Raw genomic sequence first — 21,881 nt, 5'->3', positions numbered from 1 at the left:
ATAACAGTGAATCCAGCACTGATCCCTGAGGCACACCACTGGTCAAAGGCCTCCAGTTTGAAAAACAACTCTCTATAACCACCTTTTGGCTTCTGTCAAGAGACCAATTTTGTATCTAATTAGATACCTCACCCGGGATCCCATGAGATTTAACTTTAAGCAACAACCTACCATGCAGTACCTTGTCAAGGGCCTTGCTAAAGTTCATGTAGACAACATCAACTGCACTCTCCTCATCTAGCTTCTTGGTTACCCTTTCAAAAAACTCAAATAAATTTGAGAGACGTGATTTTCCACTCACGCCATGCTGACTGTCCCTAATCAGTCCGTGCATCTCTAAATGCCTGTAGAACCTGTGTCTCAAAATACCTTCCAACAATTTACCTGCCACAGATGTGAGGCTCACTGGCCAGTAGTTCCCAGGCTTTTCCTTGCAGCCCTTTTTAAACAAAGGCACAACATTTGCCACTCTCCAATCTTCAGGCACGTCCTCCATTATTATCAATGATTCAGATATCTCAGCTAGGGGACCTGCAATTTCCTCCCTAGCCTCCCACAACGTCCTGGGATATACTTCATCAGGTCCCGGGGATTTATCTAACTTGTTGCACTTTAAGACTTCAAGCACCTTCTTCTCTGTAATATGTACACTCCTCAAGACATCACTATTTATTTCCCCAAGTTCCCTAACATCCATGTTTTTCTCAGTAAATACTGATGAGAAATATTTATTTAAGATCTCACCCATCTCTGTGGATCCGCACATAGATGATCTTGATGATCCTTAAGAGACCCTACTCTCTCCCTTGTTACTCTTTTGCTCTTTATGTATTGAGAAAGCTCTTTGGACTCTCCTTTGCCTTATCTGCCAAAACAATTTCGTGTCTCCTTTTTACCCTTCTGATTTCTCTCTTAGCTCCTACAACCCCAATACTCCTCAAGAGATTCACTTGATCCCAGCTTCCTATGCATGTCATGTGCCTCTTTCTTCTTCTTGACCAGAGTCTCAATATCTCGAGTCATCCAGAGATCCCAATTTCTGCCAGCCTTGCCTTTCACTCTAAGAGGAATGTGTTTACCCTGAACGCTGGTTAACACACTTTTGAAAGCATGCTACTTACCAGACGTCCCTTTGCCTTTCCACAGACTTCCCCAATTAACTTTTGAAAGTTCCTGCCTGATACCATCAAAATTGGCTTGCCCCAATTTAGAATTTTAACTTTTGGGGCAAAGCTATCGTCCTCCATAGCTATCTTAAAGTTAATAGAATTATGGTCACTGGTCCCAAAGTGATCCTTCATTAACATTTCTGTCACCTGCCCTTCCTTATTTGTCAAGAGGAAGTCAAGTTTTACCACGTCTCTCGTCGGGCCATCCACATACTGAATGAGAAATTCTACTGAGTGCAAGCCTTTTGTATCAACGCTAAATCATTAATACATAATCTCATTAGCCTGAAAAGTATATTTTTCTCTTTTCAAATGGATACCAGCTTCCTTGAATCTTTTCAGGACTTCCTCCAAATTGGTCCTATGCTCTTCAGGTGATGTTCCTATCATTAGGACATTGTCCAGATACACAACAACTCTTGGGAACCCTTTCAGAAGGTTTTCTATGGTGCGCTTAAGGATAGTGCATGCAAATGAAATGCCAAAGGGTATCCTTGTGTGTATTAATGGTGACAAATTTCCTCTAGCTCAAGCTGCTGGTACTTAAGTCCAATCTTGTATATTTGAAGCCTCCTACCAGTTTTGCATAAAAGTTTTCTATCCTAGGGTTAGTATATCTAGGGGTAGCACAGTGATTAACACTGCTGCCTCACAATGCCAGAGACCCGGGTTTAATTCCCGGCTTGAATGACTGTGAAGTTTGTACATTTTCCCCATGTCTGCGTGGCTTTCTTCTGAGTGCTCTTGTTTCCTCCCACAGTCCAAAAATGTGCAAGTTAGGTTGATTAGCCATGCTAAATTGCTTCGTGGTGTCAGGGGGATTCATGGGTCAAATATATGGGGTTATAGGATTCAGGCCTGAGTGGGATGATTTAGGTGCCGGCTCGTGGCCTTCTCCTACTTTGTAGGTATTCTATCTACTTAGGCACGATTGACTTCTAATCATCACAAATCCTTACTCTTTAGGCTGGATTTTAAACTAGGACAATTGATGCAGCTCTCTCTGAGCATTGTCTCAGTTCAATTATTCCTGGGTCTTTCAATCATCTCAACTTTATCTCAACCTTTTGATGTTGGGCATAAGGGACAGGCTGGGCTTTAAACAATTTTGGCATTGACCTAGGTTTACATGAATTTTGGCCTTAACTCATTGTATGCATCCCAGTTCTTTGAAAGATATCTTGATACTTGCAAAAGAGTTCTTGGAAAGCCATATCCATGATTTGCTTCAGCCAGTCACGCCCCACAAGGCTAGGCCTCTGTCCTTTTACTACCATCAAAGGGAGCTGAGCAGTCTGGTGAAGGTAAGACACTAGTGTTGATGCGGTGCCCATTATCTTCAGTGACTCCCACGTATAGCTTGCCAACCTGGCCCTTGTACTGCTAAGCCTCACAGGTTGCAAATCTCCCCGTAAATACTTATATGTTTGCTCTCCTACTACTGTGGCTGAAGCTCCTGTATCAACCTCCATAGTTATATCACCAAATTAAAATAAATCTCAGAGCACTGCCACTTTGAATGATATACTGTGGGACAAGTTAATCTGCAGTCTGCAAACATAGAAAATAGGAGCAACAGTAGGCTATTCGGCCCTTCAAGCCTGTTCCGCCATTCATCTTGATCATGGCTGATCATGTAACTCAGCAACCTTTTGCCGCACTCTCCCCATACCCTTTGATCTCTTTAGCCCCAAGAACTATATTCCAATAATAATCTGCTTTCCTGTTTTTGCTCCCAAAGTACCTTACATTTATCCACATTATGCTACATCTGGCATATATTTGCCCACTCACTCAACTTGTCCAAATGAAGACCTCTGTATCTTTCCCACAGTTCACCTTACTATCCAGTTTTGGAGATATTACATTTAGTTCGCTCATCTAAATCATTCATATATATTTTGAATGGCTGAGGTCCTAGTGTTGATTCTGGTGGTATGTCACTAGTCACTGCCTGCCATTTGGAAAGAGACCCATTTATTCTTACACTTCCTATCTGCCAACCAGTTTTCTATCCATCTCAATGCACTACCCACAATCCTATGCACTTTAAATTTTACACGGTAATCTCTTACGTGGGACTTTGTTGAAAGCCTTCTGAAAGTCCGAATAAACCACATTCACTGGCTCCCCCTCGTCAATTCTACTAGTTACATCCTTGAAAATGATTCCAGTAGATTTGTCAAGCATGATTTCCCTTACCTAAATCTATGCTAACTCTGTCCAATCCTGCCAATATTTTGTAAGTGCTCTGCTATTAAATCTTTTATAATGAACTCTAGCATTTACTTCACTATTGATGTCAGGCTGACAAGTCTATAATTCCCTGTTTTTTTTTGGCCAACTTTCTTTTTAAATAGTGAGGTTGCATTCTAACCTTCTAATCTATAGGAACTGTTCCAGAGTCTCTAGAATCTTGGAAAATGACCATCAATGCATCCATTATTTCAAGGGCCACTTCCTTAAGTACTCTGGGATGCAGATTATTAGGCCTTCAATCCCATCAGTTTCCCCAACACCATTTCCCTATCAATGCTGCTTTCCTTCAGTCCCTCCCTCTCACTAATCCCTGTGTTGCCCAACATTTCTGATACATTATTTGTGTCCTCCTTTGTGAAAGCAGAACCAAAGTTTGTATTTAGTTGATCAGCCATTTTTTGTTCCCTATTATAAATTCCCTTGTTTGGGACTGTAAGGGGCTTCACCAATCTTTTTCTCTTCTCACACTTATCGGAGCTTTTACAGTCAGTTACTATGTTCTCCGCAAGTTTACTTTTGTATTCTATTTTTTCCTTCTTCATCCCTCTGTCCTCCTTTGCTGATTTCTAAACTGCTTCCAATTCTCAGGTCTGTTACTTTTTCTGACCAATTTATAGGGTTCTTTCTTTGACTTAATATCACCTCTAATTTCTTTTAGAAGCCATGGTTTGGCCACCTCTCTCATTTTATTTTTGCACCACACAGGAATGAACAATTGTTACAGCCCACCCATGTACTCTTCGAAGGTTTGTCATTTCCTACCCACTATCATACTTATAAGTAACATTCCCAATCCATCATAGCCAGCTTGCACCTTATACCATCGCAATTTCCTTTATTTAAATTCAGGACGCTAGTCTCAGAACCCACTATGTCACTCTCCATCTTGATGAAAAGTTCTATTATGTTAAGGTCATTCATCCCCAACAGGCCTTGCACAACTAGACTGCCAATTCTCATTACACAATATTCAGTCTAGGATGCAAGTTCTCTAGTTGGTTCCTCAATGTATTGATCCAGAAAACCATTCAATATACACTCCAGAAATTCCTCATTAATGGTACTATTACTAATTTGATTTGCCCAATCTATTTGAAGATTAAAGTCACCCTTAATTACAGATGTTCTTTTATACATGCGTCTCTGATTTCCTGTTAAATGCCATTTCCAACATTACCACTACAGCTGGGGGTTTATATACAGCCCCCACTAATGACTTTTGCCCCTTTGCTTCCTAGCCCCACAGGTTCCACATCGTCAGAGCTAATACCTGTCCTCACTATTATGTTAATTTATTTTTAACCAGCAAAGCAACCCCACCACCTTCTTTCTTTAATCTCTTCTTCCTAAATACTGAATACCCATGGATGTTCAGTTCTCATCCCTGTTATCCAGCAATCAGGTCTCCATAATTTTGACCACATCATATACATTACATTTATCTCCGCAATTAATTCATCCATTTTACTGCGAATAATGAGACTACTCAACAGAAGTTACTAGCAGAGGCAATTATAAATTTTAAGCAAGCAATGGAGATGGCATTGACAATGGAGACCACAGAAAAGGGTTCACAAGAGTTGCAAAGCACACAAAAAGACACTGTACACCAGCTAGAGCAGGAACCTGCAGTCAACAGTGAAGCCAAAACTGAAGATGTAGTCACGGAGTGAAAAGCAAATTCAGCCACAAATAAAACAATAAGATTCAGAACAAGAAATCAATTGGCAAAGATTGAAGTAGAATGTTACCATTGAGGGAATTACCACTCCCGTGTCCTACACGTATGAAAAAGCTTATTGTTTCTCCTGTCACAGGAAAAGCAACGGCGCAAAATCATGTCAAGTCTACCCAGCAGCCGACTGAGTAGAGCATACAAGTATAAAATGTGAACGATGCTAGTACCAACAATTTAGATGTTCATTCCCTGTTTAATGTGAAAGCGGTTAAGATAGACCCCATTACTGCACTGCTCCTGATGAATGGAAAACCTTTTAAGGAAGAAGTTAACACCGGGGCAACTATTACTGTGATAGGTCAAAACACGTTTCAGTATTTGGAACAAGGAGCCCAGTCATTGAATTTCAAGAATATTGCAGCAAAGTCAATAACTTATACAAGAGAAGCCATAACAATAAAATGGGCACAACAACAGTACCTTTAAGCTTTGGGCAACAGTCTGTTCAGCTCTCCGTAATAATATTGTCAGGCAAGGGACAAAGTCTTCTGAGCCACGATTGGCTAAAAGAAATCAAGTTAAATTGGACTGAAATTTTCCAAGTTCATGAAGAAGGGTTGCTTGAACAGATGAAGAAAAATGAGAGCATTTTCAGTGGCGAGTTGGGCTAAATAAAAGGCCTGCAGATGAAGATCTATGTGAATCTAGAGGCAATCCTTCAATTTTTTAGGGCAGGACCAGCATGCTTTACAAGATAAGGCGCATACTGAATTAACGAGGTGGAGAAACTGTGCATTATCCAGACAGTTCAGTTCACAGAATGGGCAGCACCCATAGTCTCTCTGTTGAAGCCAAACAAGAGCATCCACATTTGTGGGGACTACAAGTTAACAGCTAATCAGGTTTCCAGGTTGCAAAAATATCCAATTCCTAAGACTGAAGATGCAAAACTGGCTGAAGATCAGTCTTATAGAAGATGGGCAGCACGATGACAGTGGTTAGCACTGCTGCCTTACAGTGCCAGGGCCCAAGTTCCGACCTTGGGTGTCTGTGTGGAGTTTGCATATCCTCCCCATGTCTGCATGGGTTTCCTCTTGGTGCAGTGGGTTTCCTCTCACTCCAAAGATGTGTGGGTTAGGCTGATTGGCTATGATAATTGTCCCTTAGTATCAGGAGATTATCAATAGTTTTTGGTGTCAAGAAATTTGATCAGTACATATATGGTAGACACCATTGTTTCTGATTAAAAATTGCTTTAGGTTTTTTTTTAAAGAAGACAAGGCTTTTTCTCCAATTGCATAAGCAAGAATTCAGCATTGGGCATTAATCATCTCTGCCTAAGAATATATCTTCAAGTACAGGCCTGGAACACACATAGTAAATTCGGATGCACTTAGTTGCCCAACTTTGCATGAGACTGTTACACCTCCCCCAGTATTGCTTATGATTTTGGCAACATGTCTAAGAAATTTGATCTCTGCGAAGCAAATCAAGTACTGGACCAGTCGGGGTCCACTGCTGTCCAAAATGGTATACGGATGGTTTGGACTAATAAGGCAATTTTGAAGAGATAAAACCATATTTTATAAGAAAAGATTAGTTGACTTGCCAAGGTGGCATCATACTTTGGGGAGCAAGAGTAGTCATCCCCGCATCAGGAAGAAAGTTGTTCCTAGCTGAATTACACAGTGCATATCCGGGTATATCTACGATGAAGATGCTCACCAGGAGTTATGTCTCGTGGCTTGGCATTGATTCTTACACTGACAGTCTAGTCCAGCACTATGAACAATGACAAATGCCACAAAAGATTACTAGCTGCAGTCCCATTACACCCTTAGAAGTGGCCTGACTGTCCATGGGGATAAGTCCATGTTGATGATGTTGGTCCATTCATGGGCTCAATGATTTTGCTCCTTGGGTCTTTGCACATTCAAAGTGGATGCAAGTTTTTGGGGTGAAGTCTCCAACATTGCACACTACAGTTGCATAATAACGCTAATGTTTTTCCACCCATGGAATACCTTAAGTCATAGAGGGTGATTTAACCAGCAATTCACACTGATGAATTTCTGAGCTTTGATTTTACCAGATCCTTACCAGTGGAGTGGCATGAAACAAGCTGTGGGACTACAGAAAGTGAGCACTCTCCGCGACATCCCCTGTCACTGGATATTCACACCTGTGCTATTTACAAAAGCTCTACATAAGCGGGTTTCAGTCCAAACCTGGCATTGTGACAAATTGTGATAAAATTCTGCCCACTGTGTCATATTATAGGAATTTGTATTTTAATTCTTTTAAAGGCATCACTGGCTAGGCCAGCATTTATTTCTCATTCCTGGTTACCCCTGAGAAGGTGGTGGTGAGCTGCCTCTGGAACAGCTGCAATCCCTTGAAAAGTCATGATTCATTTCAATTCTGGAACTGATCTGGCTATTCTGGGAACAGATGATAGAGAGGTGGTTTGCAATGAAGCTGAGATACTTCTCCACAATGACGTTAGAGAGAGATGAATTGGAAAGAAAACCAACTCTTGTCCCTTTTCCACCACTCCATATGCTGGATGAAAAGCATAATGGAATTATTGTGAGAACAAGTCACTTAACCACTTTCATGCAAAGGAAATAAGAAAACTTATCTCATCACATAAAACACAACCAACAGAATTCAATAATTCAAAAGTAAGAAATTTAGATTGCACTATTTAATGTAAATCTATTATTGCCTAATTTGCTTTATATATCTGTCTGCAAATGTGTTTTGAAAGAGGGACAAAGAAGCTGCTTGCTGTGACAAAGACTGTTTCTATCAGCAATTGGGTTAATATTTTATAAGAATTCTGTTCCATTAGTTGATATCTTTTTTTTAGATTTATTATCCATTTAAGCAACAAAATTCAATAACCAACAGAAATTAAGGATTAAAACAAGTAATGTTGATTATTTAGGGAACATGGTGGAGTTAAGACCTCCTTATTCTGCTTCTTTCCAAATGATTTTCTTCTTTCTTCTCAAGAGATCTGAGAGGCAAACTGCTCCAAATCTCAGCTAATGCCCATTTGAGTTGATAAGTCTTGAGATGAATAAATTAATCCAATTACAATGCTGAAAGCTGCAATTTATCATCTTTGCTGTGTGGATGCGCTTGGCATCCAGTTTGAGGTTTTCTATAGTAACATAACAGTGAGATGTAAGAAAATCACATGTGAAAACTCACAAATATCATTTTTTTATGATTTAAATTTTGTGCTATCTCAAGTGCAGGTTTTTGTTAAATGATGGTCAACTGATCTGGCAGAATGCCAAAATATTTATAGGGTGCACCACATAAGTCTATACACATTTTCATGACCTATATACTTCCTAAAATAGTAATAATCATACATTAAATCAGTATCATGTATTGCCCATGAAAATTAAATGGTACTCTTGAGAAAAATGTTATTACATCTGGAAGTGAAATGTTATCACTTACAGTTTCTAGGTTTATCTTCATCCATCCCTTCATCTTCATTCTCTGGATCTATGTCTTCAGCTTGGGTAATCCAGTCCAGGTAGCCTTTGAGATCTTCCTCTAACTGTTGTTTCTCCCTTAGCTTTTGAAAATCACCACGAGCTTTGGCCTTTTCCCTCTCTTTGGAAAACTCTCTATTTCCCAGAAAACACAGAAAGCGTGTTTTAGGTAACAGAAGTAGCACATTTATCTAGTTAGGACAAATAACGCTGCCACATAAATCTGCATAATTTTGAATACCCAACTCCAGCTGCTTTGTAGCATAAACCACATTCAACTCCCAATAAACATAGCTCTCTTAATGTTCCCATCAGCATGTAAGAATTACGTCTGATCGTACCTGCAAGGTATTTTGCAATTTAGTTGTAGGTTTTTAATGGTGTCACAAACCCAGTGATCCATGAGAAATTTTAAAATGTAAAATCATCACAAACTAGACTTATTAGGTGGATTGCCCATGCTAACTTGCCCCTTAGCGTCCCAAGATGTGTAGATCAGGTGGATTAGCCATGGAAAATGCACAGGGTATAGGGGTAGGGTGGAGGGGAGGGCCTGGGTAAGATGGAGAGCTGATGTGGAGATGCCAGCGTTGGACTGGGGTAAAACAGAAAGAAGTCCCACAACACCAGCTTAAAGTCCAACAAGTTTATTTGTAGCAAATGCCGCAAGCTTTCGGAACAGGCTATCCCTTCATCAGGTGGCTGCGAGTTCTGATCACAAACTGGGCACAAAGACACAAACTCAATTTACAGGCATAATGATTGGAATGTGAGTCTTTGCAGCTAATCAATTCTTAAAGGTACAGACAACGTGAGTGGAGAGAGCTTTAAGCACAGGTTAAAGAGATGCGTATTTCCGTATGTATGCCTGTTGTTGGCTTGGCAAATGCCTGGGTGCACTTAATTCAGTGGGTCTTCACTAAAAGAGGCAGCAAGGGATCCCTGCTGGCTCTGCAGCCAGCAGGCAAGACCCCCAGCACCTCAATTAAATCCAATTCATAGTGACTGGTAGGAATCTATCCCAGTGAAAGTAAGATATTTCAAAAGCTTAAAAAACAAGACAGTCCAAATGAGTGAAATCTGATAACCGTAGTACACCTACACTGCAGAAAGTTTGTGAGATTTTGCAAGTCCAGGCAAATTGTGGGGGTTACAGATAGTGTGACATGAACCCAAGATCCCGGTTGAGGCCGTTCTCATGTATGCGGAACTTGGCTATCAGCTTCTGCTCAGTGACTCTGCGCTGTTGTGTGTGGTGAAGGTCACCTTGGAGAACGCTTACCTGAAGATCAGATGCCGAATGCCTATGACCGCTGAAGTGTTCCCCAACAGGAAGAGAACAGTCTTGCCTGGAGAGTTGATGCAGATTTGATGGACGAAATGACCTCCTTCTGCAGTGTAGGTGTACTACGGCATTTGCCAGGCATTTGCCAAGCCAACAGTAGGCCTACATACAGAAGGATCTGGGTGTGCAGGTCCCCAATTCCCTAAGAGTGGCAACACAGGTGGCCAAGGTGATTAGGAAGGCATATGGCATGCTTGCCTTCATCAGCCAGGGCATTAAGTATAGGAACCAAAAGAGAAAATGCTGGAAAATCTCAGCAGATCTGGCAGCATCTGTAAGGAGAGAAAAGAGTTGACATTTTGAGCCCAGATGACCCTTTGTCATAGCTTTGTGCCACAGCTGATTGGCAGCAAGACTTCTTGAGCTTCTGTGGCCCATGGCTGAAAAGCAGCAGAACTTGCAGGAGACCCAGCGGGACAGTGCTGAGGCACAGCGGGCTATGGCAGCAGCCTTTGCAAATGTGGCCCACACACAGAGGGTCATGGCCGAGGGGCTGCAAAGCATGGCCTAGTCTCAGAGGGCACTTGCTGTTGTCATTGACAGGTGGCCTCTGGCTCAGAGGGCCATTGCAGGGGGTTTGGCCACCATGGCAGGAACACAGGTGATCCTCCAGGACTGGCAGAGCCAGGTACATCGGAGCTTCTGGAGCTCATTCCAGAAGCACCGCTGTCCTATGGTGTGACCCAGGGGCCCACAGGAACCCTGAAGGAGGAGAAGAGCTCGAGCCTATGACAGGACTTTCCACTTTCTGCTACCATCAGACTTTTGAATGGATTACCTCGCACTAAGTTGATCTTTTTCTATACCTAGCTATGACTGTAACACCAGATTCTGCACTCTCTCCTTTCCTTCTCTATGAATGCTGTTTTGTCTGCACAGCATGCAAAAAAAAAACACTTCTCGCTGTATACTAATAAATGTATGACAATAAATCAAATCAACTTAAACCCAGGAGACTGCAGCTGTGGCTACACCTGACTCCACCCTTTCTGACACCAGGGCATCTAAGGGGCACCGGGATGAAGTGAGTATCATGGATACATCCCTGACACCTGGAAGCTGGCCAGGGCCCTCAAGGTCCAGACGCTCCAGAGGATGATTGCCAAGGGCATCACAGGGCATGAGGGACAGCTGGCCGCCTCCAGCTCAGTGCATCCTGGGGAGACACTGAGACATTGTAGTCGAATATTTAGGCACTTTAAGGTCTCCTGTTCACCTGTTTTTATATTATCACCTGTTTTGAAAGCATTTTTATTGACACCAATAAATGTTATTTCACCCCACCTGTGACTAATTGGTCTCTGATTAGCCTCTAACAGGAATGTATTTACCTCAATGGTTACCGAAAGGACCAGAACCCACGAGAGATTCCCTCCTCCCCACCTAGGGCCCTACATGGGGGTTTAGTGCTACCTTAACCACCATCAAGTTGTGGGTCCAGATGCCAGTATTTTCGAAGAGCTCAGGAAGGAGTCAGACTAGTTTGCACCAGAGCATCATCACAATGATGTGATCATGGCGGGGGGGGGGGGGTAGCGGCGCAGGGAATGGAATCCATGCGCAGCAACACAGGCCCCTAACGGCCAAAGCACACAGTGGTCAGGGGCTCCTCACCGCATTTGCATGCTTGACCCTTGCTGCTGCCAGCCCTCCCACACCTGGGTGGTGTTGCTCGTCATCGTTATCTTCCTCCTCCTGTTGGGTAGCCTCCTGTCTAGTGACACCTGGCTGATCAACCTCCATGTCCACCTCCTCCAAAAGGTCTCCTCGCTGCTGCACCAGGTTGTGTAACACATCGCCACAATGCGGGACAATATCAGAGGGCTATACTGGAGGGCTCTGCCAAAACACTCCAGGCACCTGAATTGCATTTTGAAGAACCCTATGCACCACTCTACAATTGAACAGGTAACAACATGCACTTCATTATATTAGGTCTCAAGCTTCCACTCAGGCATCATCAGCCAAGTCTGAAGTAGGTACTCCATGTCCCCGACGAGCCATCCCTGCACCCTGGGCTCCTCCTCAAAGACCTCTGGGACATCAGAGCTCTTCAATATGAAGTTGTCAAGTATGGCTGCCAGGGTGTCTAACACAGACATGCATGATGTTCAGTTGATGGTTACACATCAACTGCACATTTGTAGAATGGAAGCCATTTCTGTTCATGAATCTTCATGGATTCCTCACCAGGGTCTTGAGGGCAACATGGGTTCAGTTTATAGCCCCCTGCACATCTGGTATCCCCATGACAGCTGCAGATCTTGCAGCCCAGGCTTCTTGATGGGCCTAGCCCAAGTCAAATTTAATATACTAGCCAGCCCATACAGGGCATCCATGACCTCCTTCACACACTTGTGGATAGATGTTTGGGAAATGCCACTGGAGATCTGGAAGGACCGGATGATGTAAAAGTTTAAGGCTGCCATCAGTTTCACAGCCAGCAAGAGTGGGTGCCCCCCACCCCAAGGTTACAGGTCCTGCAACAAATGGCACAGGTGTTGCACTGTCTACTTTCAGAGCCAGAGCATCACACACATGATGTCCATCAGTTGTTCAAAGGACACACCACATGCAGAACTGACAGGGAGTCTACTCCCTCCTTCCATGCACCATGCACTACCCACCTCTACCCCCCTACTTCCCACACCCACCCCCCAGGGCAAACAGTGAACATGTCCTGCCTCCAGTGGCCATCCCCCTCTATTCCTGCAAGTGGAAAGGCCAGGCGTCCTCTGCCCACAATTCATCATCCTGCTCCTCCTCAGCTCCAGCAGCAACCAAAAGAACAGCAAGATCAATTGGTTGCATTGCAAAAGTCATTTCAACAATCTGAAAGGAGGGTGGGGAGGGGTGGATTTGGGGAAGAGGAGAGACAAATCAAGAGGTTAAAAAACCTTGCTTGCCCCCCAGCAACACACAGTCCCCACATTTCCCCTCCCACTGCCCCAGCAACACACACTCCCCATACCCTCTCCCAGCAACACACAATCCCCATACTCCCCCACAGCCCTCCTGAAATGGCAACACAGCCCCCCATCCCCCCCATTCACAAATACATCCAGGCCCACACAATAGTAGCTGCAGATACTGCTGCTTGACAAGCCCTGAAGCTGCAGCACTGCCTCTTCAGAGAGTCATGATATGTGGAGATGCCAGCGTTGGACTGGGGTAAACACAGTAAGAAATCTCACAACACCAGGTTAAAGTGTTGACATCCACAATCTTCTTGGAGATCCTCTCCTCTTGGAGCCAGCAGTTTGCAGTGTCAATGTAGCCATGATGTGGAGATGCCAGTAATCCGGTGCTTAACCTCATGTTGTGAGACTTCTTACTGTCTTCAGAGTTTTCAGCCCATCCCCCACTAGCAACAGTGCTTGCAGTTTGAAAGCAGAGACTTACTTCCTTTCTCATCCTCACTGTTCAAGCACCTGAATGTGACTTTTATACTTGAGGTGTTTTCCTGACCAATCCAGCTGCAGCATTAAGCAGGTGAGCTGGGATGATTGCGAATGAAGCTCACTAATTGTGATCAAAGCAAATCAATGCAAATTCACATTTTGCCTGATTTGAGCAGGGTCCTGACTGCAGTGATTTTTCTTGGCAAAATGGGAATGGCCGCAAAAATGGGTGCATTTCCACTAGTTGCATTATGGCCAATTTTATGACTTTTTCCCACTGCAAACCTGGCACGGTGAGGTCGTAAGATTCTGCCCAACATGTCCATTCGCATGCATTTAAATATAGAAATCAGGAAATTGCTGTCTGAGCTTTCCTGTCCCTGCAAAAGCTATGTTATGTGGCTATTTCTGAGAGATTTAACATTCAAACACACATAGGGGAATTTTCCCATCCCGCTTGCCACAGGAATTGTGGCAAGTGGGGTGGGGGGTTGGAGTGGGAATCATGCAAAGGTCTGTTGATTTTGAGCAGGATTTTCTGCTTTGAGGGCAAATGTGGCTGGAAAATTCCACCTGTGAAGTGTATGAAGTCACAGTACTTAGCTACAGATAAGCACTAAACACACCTGAAGAAATTGAGCCTCTTCGATTCAAATGTAGGCTATAATAATTGCTTAACTGCCTAAATAATTGTTTGGCAGTAAAAATGTAACTTAAAAAATGTTGAGTCTCATCTCTTAGATTTTAATTATTGTGATTTGAAAAAAACTGATGGCTTAGAAAGAGACATGCTGTCAAAGTTCATTTTATACTCAACAAGACAGAATTTGCATGAATGCAAATTGTTAGGAGAACAATAATTTATTCTGAATGAGAAGGGAATGCTGATTGTTGGCAAGTGCACTCTGATTGGTAAAAGCATTGCCATAGAGAATGCAAGTGTCACAGGACACCATCACACCCATTATAGTCTCCCATTAGTGCAAGTAGTGGGACAAGGATATAAATATTTCAGGGACAGGCAACAAGATTAAGTCTGATTCAATAGTACACAATGAAGGCAAAAGAATGATTGTGGATGAAATGGAAACATGATTAAGGACCAGATTGGAGGCACTGGCTAACTTCCTAATGGACAATGAGGGACAGTTTGCCAATGATGGATTTTGACACGTAGGAAAATATGAACATTATGGTGATAAACACTGTAGCTGGAAGTCCTTTCATTAATAGGTTTTGTGTAAAAAAACACGCAGTGATTGATGGGATGCTCCATTAGATCTTAGCTGACCAACCAAATAGTATGCTAGCATCTGTCCTAGCTTGGACAGTTCATGTGAAAAATTCACTTCAAATAGTTGGGGTCTATAGTTTGCATCAGGTGAACTACGGGTGAAATCTAAAAATACCTTCTGTAAAGTGTGATCATTCCCCAACTATGAAAAGGTCTACAATTAGTTCCACATTTTCTGCACACTTGAATTCTATACATGCAGGGAGAAGGGCATTCATCAAGGCAAATTTCTTAGAGAAGAATAAGACAGTCAGAGATAATCTTTAATGCTGGAGATCTTATTTAGTACAAAAGAGAAAGTCAGACAAAGTGGAAAGGTAACAGTGTGCAATGGGAAGACAGTAATTTTCCAACATGTCAGTCAAACTATTAAGGTACGTTCATCTAGGTTAATCGGGATTGATTATAAATTTGCAGAATCTAGTAACTAATGGAAGATGATGAGGCACCCTGCACCTCTCATACTCATATGGTTGACAGCCATGAGGAGCAGAATATGTGAAGGGGCTGGACAATGACAAAGTGATAATGATGCATAGCACTGGGCTATTTTATCCGAAGTCTAACTCCTGAAAGTTGGTATTAGGGTAACATACCTACTAGAAGGGTCTAGTGAATGATGAAATGCAATAACTGTAGGGAAGAAAGGAAAGCCACTGACAAATTCAAATGCTGGTTAAATGTTCAAGAAGTAAGATCTATGGACTAGCAAAATAAGGTGGAACTGTGGAAAACTAGAAAACATCATGAGATTTAGGAGATTTATGAGATATAGAAGATTTGGAAGTGACTCTAGCCCCAGGAAATGATCAATACTGGCAACAGATTTTCTGACCATGGGAGGTGGCAGTCATGCAGTAGTCAACAAAGAGATATGAGGGGGCAAGCAGAACCTGTAACTTGGCTAGAACAAGCTATATGGAACTATCAGGGAATGCCATTAGAAACAGAAGCCCATGTGATCAGAAAGTTTTGGTGGCTAGATATAGGACAGATGTCAAAGGTAGGTTCTTTATTCAGAGAGTAGTATAGGAGAGAATGCCCTGCCTGCGACAGCAAGGGCATTCAAATGGTCATTGGATAAACATCTGGATGATATTGGAATAGTGTAGGTTAGATGGGTTTTAGATTGGTTTCACAGATCGGCGCAACATCAAGGGCCGAAGGACCTGTACTGTGCTGTAATGTTCTATGTTCTAAATTAGAAGGTAAATCTAATAAGAGAGGCAAAAAAGAAAGAGTTGGGTACTTGGAAATAACTTGATGTCTTTTCTGAAGTGACAGATAGGGCACTGCTAGCCACATCACTCAGGTCTATATGTATAGGAAAAGTATTTTCTCATGAGACACATCAAGCTAAAGTGTTTCTTTTGGCTCAAGTTTAAAAGAGAGACTTGGTGATGGGATGTTAGAGTGGACTCCTGCACAGCAGGAAAAAGTGACCTTGAACATTTTCCAGCTTTCTTCATTACTTATTCTTTCCTGGTATATTGGTGTCTCTGGCAAGGCCAATACTTACTGCCCATCCCTAAATGTCCTTGAACTGAGCAGTTAACTACGCCATTTCAGAGAACAGTTAAGTGTCAGTCACATTGCTGTTGCTCTGGAGTCACATGTACTCCAGACCAGAAAAAGATATCAAATTTCCAACCCTGAAGCATATTAGTGAACCAGACAACCAATAATAGTTTCATGGTCACCATCATTGAGACTAGCTTTCAATTCCACATTTTATTAATTGAATTTGAATTTCACCAGCTGCCATTGTGAACCCATGCTCCTGAAGGATTAGCCCGGCCTCCAGATTACCAACCCAATGACATTACCACGACACTACCATCTTCCTTTCTTGCCATCTATTCGTGGGAATGTAGGTCATTGATATAAAAAATACATTTTTGCAGGGTGAAAATATTTAAAGAGAAATATTTTTGAAACCATCTAAAGAAGTGAAGGATTTGCAGGGAAACTAAGCTGTGGAATTTAAATAAATGCATTTATGGATCAAACAATCTGCATGGGTCAGGTATTTCTGTCAGGCCTGACTTGCTGAAAGTAGGTTGTACTCAGCTGAAATCAAACCCACTGATTTCTACTGGCATTACAAAGAGAAACTTGCAGGTATCTCTATGAAGCACATCAATGGTTTCCTATGGGATCAGCAGAATTTGAACAATTTGTGATTGAAAAAAAGGAGAATAATCAGGCGATGGGGACCTTTAAATATTAACAAATAGATATTAAGCAGAATTGGTAGGGAATAACCTTGAATCAATAATCATACCTAGAAAGTGTTTATCAAATCCTGATAAATAGGGCCAGGTCGTCACAGAATGATTTTGCATTCAAAGGAGAACCAGAGCTATTAAGAAACTTGACTGGATAGTTAAACTGACTATGCACTCAGACAAGACCCTTAATGCCAGTTATGACATACTGGAAATTAGTACTATGATGAAACAAGCTACAGATGAGAATGTTCTGATTGCAAATAAAACATTAAACAAATTACATTTGGAGAAATGCACATTCAAGTTTTCAGCCTTTGCTGACCCAAAAGATATGAAGATGCCCTTTCCAGTGATGCTTCCTATGCCAATCCTCCAGATGAATATTCATATGCAGCTGAGTTTAGCATTCTCTTGGTTGGTAGGATTGGTAAATCTTGTCCCTTGGCCTGGGAAGCCAAGCAAATAAAAAGTGTGGTTAAGAGTGCCTTCGCTACAGAAACACCAGTGCTCGTAGAAGCTTTATATCAGCAATTGTACTTAGCTAAAATTCTGAAAGAAATCTTATAAAAAGGGCATTCTGTGAAAACTTTGCCGTGGAGTGCTATGGCATAACCATTCTCATTGAGACAATGTTAATTTAACAAAGAGGTTCACTGAAGAAAGGTTGAGGGTTATAGCGTAAAATAAATTTTAGAGAGAAAGGGATCTCTAAACTAAACTGATCAGTCCACCATATAGCTTGCTCCTGTGGGTTGCACTAAATCCAGATCTATGACTCTATGCTTTAGAAAGGGATATAGAGGATGCAATTTCAAAATTTGCAGATGACACAAAACTTGGAAGCATTGTGAACTGTGAGGGGGACAATAATAACTTCAACAGGACATGGACAGGCTATGAAGTGGAATAGGTAAAAACATGACAAATGAAATCTAACATTGAGATGTGTGAAGTGATACATTTTGGTACAAAGGTTGAGGTCAGGTAATATAAGCTAAGGTGTACAATTCTAAAAAGGCTGCAGGAACAGAATGACCCAAGATTTTTTTATGCAAAATTTTGTAAAGTGTCCGGGCAGATTGATAATATGGTTGAAAAGGTGTACAAAATACTGTGATTCATAAACTTACCTTTGTAAGTTACTACAAAATTTTATAAAACAGTCATTTAGCCTTAATTAATCTTTTGCACCCAATTCTGGACACTGCAGATTGGGAAGGATATAAAGCCTACAGAGAAGGTGCAGAAAAGATTTATGAGAATGGTAATGGATAAGAATATATGGATATATTGTGAAAGCTGGGGTTGTCCTTCTTAAAGAGAAGCATGAGAGGAGATTTCCTCGAGGTGTTCAAAATCATTTCAGGCACAGAAAGAGAGAAACTGTTTCCATTGTCAGAAAGGTCAAGAACCAGAGAACACGGATTTAAGTGGTTGGCAAAAAATCAAAGACAACATAAGGAAAAACATTCTCACAGATCAGTTGGTTACCATTTGGAATGTACTGCCTTTAAGGGAGGTAGAGGCAGATTTTAACTGTGGCTTTTAAAAAGGAATGAAATAAATACCCAGAGGAGGAAAATAGCAGAGAAAGGGCAAGGGAGTAGGGCCAGATAAATTACACCTGTAGAGAGCTGACATGGGTTTGATAGGTTTAATGGCCTCCTTCTGTGCTGTAAACATTGTATGACTCTTAGATCACTGGTAGTGAGTGTTCTAAATTCTAAGACTGGTGTACAAGGGAGGATAAGAGGAGGCGGCAAATAGTATTTTCCATTAATGTTACGTGCTTAGGATCTTTGCCATTTAATTTTGTGTTGAAAAAAGCAGTTGCAGGAATATCTGGTCAATATTCCTAATGGCTCTTCAAATCAATGTTAGTACAAGCTTCAGTTTGTTTTTGTTCAACTTTTTTTATTCATTCATTGGATATGGGTTTCGCTGTCCATCACTAGTGGCCCTTGCTCTGAAGGCATGTGAGAGTCAAATTGCTGTGGCTCTGGAGTCACAGGTAGGCCTGACCAGGTAAGGACAGCAGATTTCAGATGGCAGACATGAGAGAACCAAATGGGTTTTTCTGACAATCAACAATGGTTTCATGGTCATCAGTAGATTCTTACTTCCAGATTTCTTTAGTGAATTCAAATTCCATCATCTGCTATGGTGAGATCCAAACTCGGGTCCTCAAAACATGAACTGATTTTCTAGATTAATAGTCTAGCGACAATATTACTAGGCCATCGTTTCCCTCAAATAGAGTGAGAGAAAGCTAATGAGAGAAAAACAATAGGCAGAGCAGAGGTCATGTAATTGTGAGACAGAGAATTTGAAAATGGAGTCTGCTTATTTACAATGGCTAGTCTTCACATGCTTTCAAATTGTTCTAGATTTAAGGTGACATCTTTCAGTAAGTTTGTTTGAGCTGGGGCCAATTCAGAAATGTAAACAGAAAATGCTATCATACTATCATCAACCTGAAACATTAGTGCTGTTTCTCTGTCCACAAAACCTGTCTGACCGATTTAATATTTACAGCATTTTCAATTCTTATTTCAGATTTCTAGCAGTATTTTGCTGTGGTACAATTCATGAATATCCTGTTTGTGTTGTTTATATTGCCACACAAAATCAAATTGTCACACATTCAATTCTTAACTAGAAACAGTGTGAAATTATAACACCCTGCCGCCACCCCCTCTCCCCAGTCCCACCAGAGGGTCCAGCAGAAAGTCAATGGACATCTGGCTGGGCTGCTGAATCACCTGTAGGGGCTCCTGCCACAACAGTGTCACAAAATCCTGCCCATAGAAAGATTTACTGCACTAAAGGAGGACATTTGTCTCATTGAGTTGATGCTATGCAGCCTAATCCTACCTTTCAGCTTGGTCTGTACTCCCTTAGGCACCTCATTATCTTTTAAATGCCATGAAGTTTCTGTCTCTAACTCCCTTTCAGGCAGTGAATTTCAAACCCCCAACCATGCTCTGGGTTAAAGACAATACTCCCTAACTCCCCTCCAATCTTTCTACCAATTACTGATCTTTATGACTATGAAAATAGACCCTTCTATCCATCTTATCTAAGCCTCAGAATTTTAACCTCAACTAAATCTCCTTTTGATCTTTTCTGTTCCAAAGAAAACCATCCCAGCTTATCTTATCACAGTTAAAATTCACCATTCCCAGCAATATCCTCATAAATCTCCTTTGTACCTCCCCTAGTGAGATCCCATTATTACTGTAATGAGGTGACCACGATATGTATTTATACTAATATAAATAGGATATGAAAGGTATATACACATTGCTAGAATATTTTGGGTATATACGATAAGAAAATGAGAAATAGGAGAACTAGAAGACAAGATGGCCCCAGCGCCATTCAACATGATCATAGCAGATCTTCAACCTCAAATTCACTTTCGCCCCTGCCTCCTTTGGATGTGAATCATCCAATTGGCTTCAAGTGCCCACACCAGCAGGAAAACTAGAGTGTTTCCTGCTGGCGCTAGCAGCACTAAGCAGGCCCCATTCACCCTGTTCTAATTGGCCAGCCCACTCCCCATGGGAATCACACTGATATTCGAATGGCGTCTGATTCGCTGGAGTTGGAAATCAGCTGTTAGTCCTGACAAATGGGAGCAGTATTTAAGTGCTTCTGGCAGCACCTTATTTCAGTAAGCATCATGGCTGCAAGAAGATCTGCCCCAAGTTTTTTGGATGCTGATGTAGCTGGATGCGGAATGTCAATGAGGAGCAAAGGGCCGTCTTGTTTCCAAGAGTTGAGAAGAGACGACCTGCCAATAAGGTGGCTAATGCTGGAATGCAGTGGCAGAAGCAGTCTATTGCATCAGTGTCCCAATGTGCACAGCATTTCAGCACCTAAAGAAGATGAATGACTTGTTCTGAGCTGCAAGGGTGAGTATTCACTTGTTCACCCTGGCATCGCTCCTGTTCCTAGCCTCTGGCAGCTCACCTTAAACCCTTACAAACATCTGAACTACTAGCACCTTCCTGAAACACCCTCCCCATCTCCCCCAATCCCACACCCTCCCTTCCAGTAATCCCTATTGCTGTCCCTCACAGGCTTGGCCCATTGCCCACACATGTCGACTGTTGTCAAACCTCCCATACCCACCAGGCCACCTCTCATAAAGTGCTCTTTTTGTCCCTAGGACAAGATGGCCCACAACATGAAGGGACACGGGAAGATGGGTGGATGCTTGCCACAACTATCCTCCGCCGCTTTGAGAAAAGGTTATTAGTAATCAACGGGGATGCCACTAAATGAGCAGTGGCCGACTACAAGGTCAGAATGCCCTGAGGAAGTGAGAGCCCAATTCATCTTTATCTAGATTACCTATTTCAAGAGTGTCTATCAATTGCTACACCCCTGATATGCTCATTAATTGATCCTACATCATTTCTCTTCCAGGATCTCCATCACATGAGGCCGAGCAGCCCTTGTCCAAACCCTTAGTGCACACAAGATTGCAGCTCCATGGAGGACACCGAATTCTTGGCACAGCTTTCACCAGCACCATCCACCAGCATGGGAGGCACTCACCTTGGTGGGGCACGTTAGCGAACAGGCTTCTGGGGCACACCTCACAGCTGCTGATGCACATCGGATGGAGGTAGGAATTTCCAAATGAGCCAACATTCGGAGGTCTGCTGGCTCCCAGGAACCCGGTGCCCCCAAGGCAGATGATGATCCTCTGGAAAAGGTCATCTGAGCACTGATGCAGATGCAAAAGCATAGCCAAGCTTTACAGGAGGGGGTCTCGGCAACATTCCTGAACTTGCAAGGCTATCTGAAGGATTCCAGATTCACAGTAAATGGTGCCACTGTAAGGGTGGCTACTGCAGTGGAAAACCTGGGACAAGATATCCTTCTGATTCCTCCCCTCTGATATCAGTGCATCTTCAGGGAAGTAGGCAGAAAAGTTAAAGTTTATTTATTAGTCACAAGTAAGACTTACATTAAGAC

General features: G+C 42.2%; 1 protein-coding gene across 1 annotated transcript in view; it reads right to left on the bottom strand.

Moving 5' to 3' along the window:
• The window catches only part of cacna1c (calcium channel, voltage-dependent, L type, alpha 1C subunit), a 1,035,639-nt gene that overhangs the window by 543,865 nt on the left and 469,893 nt on the right, over positions 1–21,881 (bottom strand). The window contains exon 9 of the mRNA XM_080190924.1: positions 8,584–8,756. Coding sequence (XP_080047050.1) covers positions 8,584–8,756 — 173 coding nt within the window. The remainder of the gene's footprint in view (positions 1–8,583; positions 8,757–21,881) is intronic.

Source organism: Carcharhinus amblyrhynchos, chromosome 6, assembly GCF_965287045.1.
Source record: "Carcharhinus amblyrhynchos chromosome 6, sCarAmb.v2.hapA, whole genome shotgun sequence".
NCBI classification, from domain to species: domain Eukaryota; kingdom Metazoa; phylum Chordata; class Chondrichthyes; order Carcharhiniformes; family Carcharhinidae; genus Carcharhinus; species Carcharhinus amblyrhynchos.
The sequence above is the reverse complement of the archived record's forward strand: the minus strand, read 5'-3'. Positions and strand labels throughout refer to the sequence as shown.